Genomic DNA, 5,522 nt, shown 5'->3' on the forward strand with positions numbered 1-5,522 from the left:
GTTCTACCATATAAATTAAACAACAAATAAAATTATAATTTTAAAAAATTTAAAAAACTTAAATTTTAAAATAATTACTATATTATTTAGTGAGATTTAAAATATTAAATTTTTAAATATATAATAAAAAATTTGATAAACTTGTTTAAATAAAAAAATTTGTTTATAAAAAAATCACAATTTAAAAATATAAAATTTTAAAATACAAATGACAAAATAACTTTATAATAATTTAATTCTTTTATTATTTTATATAAAGAGAATTTTGTTTATTAAGGTCTAAAAAATAATATTAAATTAGTACTATAACAAAATATTTCAAATTTAATATTATAAAAATATAAAAAATATATAAGAACTAATTAGATTAATTTTTAAAATTTTAGGAATGAAAATGACTTATATTTGAATCTTCAGGGACTATTTTAATTATAAATAACTTTTTTTACATGTCAAGTGATACGTGACGTACTAAGTATTACTGACCTGACACGTTAACCAATTATCTTACAACACCTGGCATTAACCGACTATGTCATCATGCCATGCGACACTTAACTTGACATGTTATTATCTAACTAACGGAAGAATCAATTTAACTTATATTTTATCTTTCAAGAACTAATATAACTAAAAAAAATCTTTTGTGAACTAATTTAAAAACATAAATAATTTTTTAAGAACGATTGCAAAAAAAAACAAAAAAAAGAATTGGATGACTTACACACATTTGTAATCCATAATAAAAAAAAATTTAGCGATTTACTTACAGTAAGGATAATAATATCCCTTCAAACACTTTCTCCCCCTCCAGTATATATATGTAGAGAGATAGCGAATATATATATAGAGAGAGAAGAAAAGAAAGCAAGCATCACCTCTGTCCCGGTCCCTCTGTTGCTTTTTTTTTTCTCTATCTTCATCACACTTCAATCCTTTTCGCTTTTGTCTTTCTTTGTCCTTTGATTGTTAGCATAAATTAATTAATATTCTCCCTCTCTTGGCATCGAAAGTGTATTTGGTGTCAGCTAGTGTAGAAGAAATGTGAGAATGATCTTGTTTTAAGCCAGAGCCACCAGTGCCCCCAACTCAACAACTGACCTGACAGCCCTAGTGGAGTGCCACACATTCCAGCTACTTCTATCTAATGGGGTCCGAGCAAAATCGATTTCCTCAGCATGAAAGGGTAACTCTTTACTCTAGCGGATCGTTTTTATTTCTTTTGATCTTCGCGTATTTGATTTTAAGATTACGCATTGTACTATATTTGCGAGTGGTACAGTTTTTTTTTTTTTTTTTTTTTGGTGGGTTGGGGGGGTTTAGATCTGAGCTTCTCAGTATATAACCTAACTTCAATTTTGGTTTGTTCTAGATTGGGGATCGCTTCTTATGTTTGTTCATTACTGTTTTTACTTTAATAAGTCTGTTTCTTTCTCAGATCTCAGGTTAAACGAGGATATTGTATTTATTTTTCCCCTTCTAGCCTATTCTTAATGGTTTATTTCCATCCCCACGCACTCAGCTTGGAGAGATCTGAGGGCTGAATTATTAGTTTCCACTTTCCAAAGCTTCCACATTTTATCATCTTGTAGAAGCTTTGTAGAGAAATCCTTCCCCAAAAGAGAGTGAAGAACGGTGTACTTTAAATCCTTTGATGCTTTTTTCTCCCCCTCAAAATCTGCATTGCTAGGATCACACGCACTTGTCTTTTTGTCTTGTATTATTTGTTTATTTATATATATTTATTATGCCTAGTTTATATTTAGCAGCATAAGTTTGTTGTTAATGAACATCTTATATCACATTTTCTGGGAGCTGTCCGAGGAAAGGGTTTGTAATTTTATTAATCCAGAGAGTCCAATGAATAGGAAGGGACCTTTGGAAACATACCATTCCTTCCAACCACAGGCACTAAAGAACTGCAAGAACTGGTACAGCCATACAAATTACAATCATAGCTTCTAGGTGTGAGGATGCACCCAGTGTTCACCAAAAATCCTGAAAAAGTTTCCACAAGAAAGTTTCTGCCTGAATGCAGGTATAGATTCACTAAATGATGAACATGAAGAGAACTGTGTGAAGATGAAACTTAGAGAGGTTGAGATTACAAATTGTTTGTGAAGAAGAGACTTCTGATTATTTGGAGTGTGGGTTAAAACTGGGGAAAAGAAAAAAAGAAAATACACAAAAAATCTGAAGGCCAGATTGTCTTGTATATACTGAGGGTGAGATTACTAGAATCAGGTAGATGAAGGGACACTAGTTTGTTTAACTTTGCAATGTATTATAGGATGTTAATTTAGTAATTTCTTTAACAGTTAAATGATATTTTGAAAATAGACAAGTTGAGTCTTAAAAGGACCAAATGCCAACATTAATCATGGAAAGATACAGACACATCAAGAATTCAAGATAGTCGTTCCAAGACTTATGTATGCTAATTTTGTCCATCATATTGTAAAATAGCCATTGATTTAAGGATCAAGTTGATGTCCAAATATGCATTTGAGATTAGATTGATTTCCATGTTAAAGAAGGGACAAAGTTGATATTTAAAATTCTAACTGAACATTTGAACTAGATATTCCTTATTTAATTGGAGGATTTAGTTTGTGCATTTAAGTATACTAAAACATAAGTTGTGATTACTAAGGTTGTGTTTGGTAGGGAGATAGAAATTGGGAGACTGAGACTAAATTAAGTCTATGTATTATGTTTAGTTAAAGTGTACAAGACTGAGTTATGTCTTATTATCATATTTGGTTCAAGATAAATATGGAGATGAAATAAGAATATTTACTAAAATATATTTCATTATTAAAGAAAATGTTAAAGCTTCACTATATGTTTCCAGAAATTTCAATCCCATATGTCTCCATTTTCTTGAGGTATTGAAGAGATTGAAATTTTGTGCCCTGGGACTAATTTTTAGTTCTAGTCTCTGGCCACCAAATACAATATTGAGTCCCGTTTCCAGTCTTTGGAAACAAACACTACTTAAATGTATGCGTAAACTTCAATTAGCACATGTTGACATTGAGAGAGAGAGAGATTCTTGAAAAAAAAAACACATTTTTGCATTTGTGTACTTGAAATCAAATCAATTCGTCCTAACTATCATATAAAATTATATGATTAGGAATTATGGAGAATGCAATTGGATGAATCAATTCATTTGTCATTATAATGTGGTTGCAAACATGAGATTAAGTAAAAAATCAATTCATTTTCATTTTTAGTTGTTCCAAATGCACTCTAATGGTTAAAAAAAATGGAAATTCTAAAATATGGTTGTCTATGTTGAGATCTTCCCATTATTTATCTCTTCTTTCTTGAATCCTAAGTATATTGCTTGACTTTTATTGACAGCGAAAGAGATGGGGTGGATGTTGGGGTGCATTTTCATGTTTTGGTTCACAGAAAGGCGGCAAGCGCATTGTACCTGCATCTCGCATTCCAGAGAGTAATGTATCAGCCACTCAACCCAATGGCCCTCAAGTTGTGGGGTTGCCCAATCAAGCCACGGGACTCGCTCCTTCTCTTTTAGCTCCGCCTTCATCACCAGCATCGTTCACACATTCTGCCCTTCCTTCAACTGCACAGTCACCTAGTTGTTTCTTGTCATTATCTGCTAATTCACCTGGTGGTCCCTCATCCACAATGTTTGCTACTGGACCATATGCTCATGAAACACAACTGGTTTCTCCTCCAGTCTTCTCTAATTTCACTACTGAGCCATCTACTGCTCCTCTGACTCCGCCACCGGAGTTGGCTCACTTGACAACTCCCTCTTCCCCAGATGTTCCTTTTGCTCATTTTCTATCGTCTGCAGTGGATCTAAAAAATGGTGCTAAAAGTAACTATGTCACAGCAAATGATCTTCAAGCTACTTATTCATTCTACCCTGGAAGTCCTGCCAGTAGCCTTAAATCTCCAATCTCAAGGAACTCTGGTGAGTGTTTATCATCATCTTTTCCTGAACGTGAGTTCCGCCCGCAGTGGGATCCATCACTATCTCCTGAGAATGGAAAATATCAAAGGACTGCATCTGGGAGGTTGTCTGGTCATGACACTAATGCTGTCACAATGGCATCCCAAGATACAAATTTCTTTTGCCCTGCTACCTATGCACAATTCTATTTAGACCAAAATCCTCCATTTCCTCATACTGGTGGGAGGTTAAGTGTTTCCAAAGATTCAGATGTTCAATCTACTGGTGGGAATGGACATCAAAGTAGGCATGCTAGAAGTCCTAAGCAAGATGTGGAAGAAATAGAAGCTTACAGAGCATCCTTTGGTTTCAGTGCAGATGAGATCATTACTACCACTCAGTATGTGGAGATTTCTGATGTAACAGAGGACTCATTTACCATGATGCCTTTCACCACCGGTAAGTCCACAATGGAAGAAAGCATAGAACATGCATTGATGAAAGAAGGAATCAAAGCTCAAGAGACACAAGTGCCATGTCAGAGTCTGAAAAGCCTTAGGTTAGATGCAAGTCCTGATATCAAGGAAGCACGTAATCAGATCACAGTATGTCAAGGATACAAAGGTATGCTGTAATATTTCCTGGTCCAGAATATGATCTGTTTGCTTACATCTTGAGAAATCATCAAAAATGGGAAAAAGGATATAGAGCATATTACTTATAGATTAATTATGATATGATTTGGTTCGCCTCAGTATATAAAGCCTTGCTTGGCTGTATTTATGATTAATAATAATGTTTTTTACATTCAGGTGGTAAAGTATTATATCTGGATTGTCATAAAAGACCAGAAAAGATGGATGGTGATTGTGTTAGAATGCATTTAGCTCAGTAGGATGTGCCATCTTTGTTTCAACCTTTTTCATGCTTATTTTTTTATCTACCTGTAATCAAATGTTTCTTTCTTGCAAATTTCAGATCAAATATCACACGAGCATTGTAACAGCAGCTCTGGGTTAAGTACACCGGATAACCACGTTGTCATGGATGACGAGGACATATTCTCGAAATTGGGAACATCCAGAATTTCCAGGAAATATCAGATGGGGTTATCATGCTCTGATGCAGAGGTTGACTATAGGAGGGGAGGAAGCTTACGAGAAAGAAAGGGAAAAATGTGATTTGGCATGACTAAGGATTAAAGCAGTTTCTTTGTTATCTGTGTATTAATTTAATTTGCAGCTTCCTTATAAAAAAATGAAAAAAAAAAAACTCTTGGAGTTCTCTTATAGATGGAATGGTCTAACCTAGATCTAACCGATTCTGTCCCTCGGGTTTGCCAAGATCTTACTGATGAATGAATGTAGTCTCTTAATTTCCCTCAAGCAAGTCTGAGTTCGTGTTAAGCAAATGGAGTTTAAATTTAAAATAGGTGAATGCTGTACAATTGAGGTTGTACATCTTTTGAAGCTGGTTAGTTTTTTTTTTTTTTTTTTTCTTTCTGGTGACTGAATCTGCTTAGTGTAGGACTATAGACTTTAGAGAAGTTCTTTACAGAAATAAGTGGTTAGTTTTTGTTTGATTGAATATT

At 33.8% G+C, this 5,522-nt stretch overlaps 1 protein-coding gene across 2 annotated transcripts; it reads left to right on the forward strand.

The window, feature by feature from the left end:
• The first annotated feature begins 773 nt into the window (after nt 1–773).
• Nucleotides 774–5,316, forward strand: LOC112696433 (uncharacterized protein At1g76660). Of its 2 annotated transcripts, XM_072196863.1 has the most exons (4): nt 850–1,186; nt 1,869–2,038; nt 3,370–4,555; nt 4,910–5,316. In XM_072196863.1, the coding sequence occupies exons 2-4, from the start codon at nt 2,033–2,035 to the stop codon at nt 5,110–5,112; spliced, it is 1,395 nt and encodes a 464-aa protein (XP_072052964.1). In that variant the 5' UTR covers nt 850–1,186; nt 1,869–2,032; the 3' UTR covers nt 5,113–5,316. The 2 variants fall into 2 exon arrangements, with proteins under 2 accessions (XP_025604986.1, XP_072052964.1); XM_025749201.3 differs by lacking the exon at nt 1,869–2,038 and having other exon boundaries at nt 774–1,186.
• Nucleotides 5,317–5,522: the final 206 nt, after the last annotated feature.

Source organism: Arachis hypogaea, chromosome 6 (assembly GCF_003086295.3).
Source record: "Arachis hypogaea cultivar Tifrunner chromosome 6, arahy.Tifrunner.gnm2.J5K5, whole genome shotgun sequence".
Classification (NCBI taxonomy): Eukaryota; Viridiplantae; Streptophyta; class Magnoliopsida; order Fabales; family Fabaceae; genus Arachis; species Arachis hypogaea.

Coding starts and splice junctions, on each gene's coding strand:
- LOC112696433 (XM_025749201.3), top strand. CDS start 1,148: ATGGGGTCCGAGCAAAATCGATTTCCTCAGCATGAAAGG. Junction 1,187..3,369: donor GATTTCCTCAGCATGAAAGG/GTAACTCTTTAC, acceptor TTTTATTGACAG/CGAAAGAGATGGGGTGGATG. Junction 4,556..4,909: donor AGTATGTCAAGGATACAAAG/GTATGCTGTAAT, acceptor TGCAAATTTCAG/ATCAAATATCACACGAGCAT.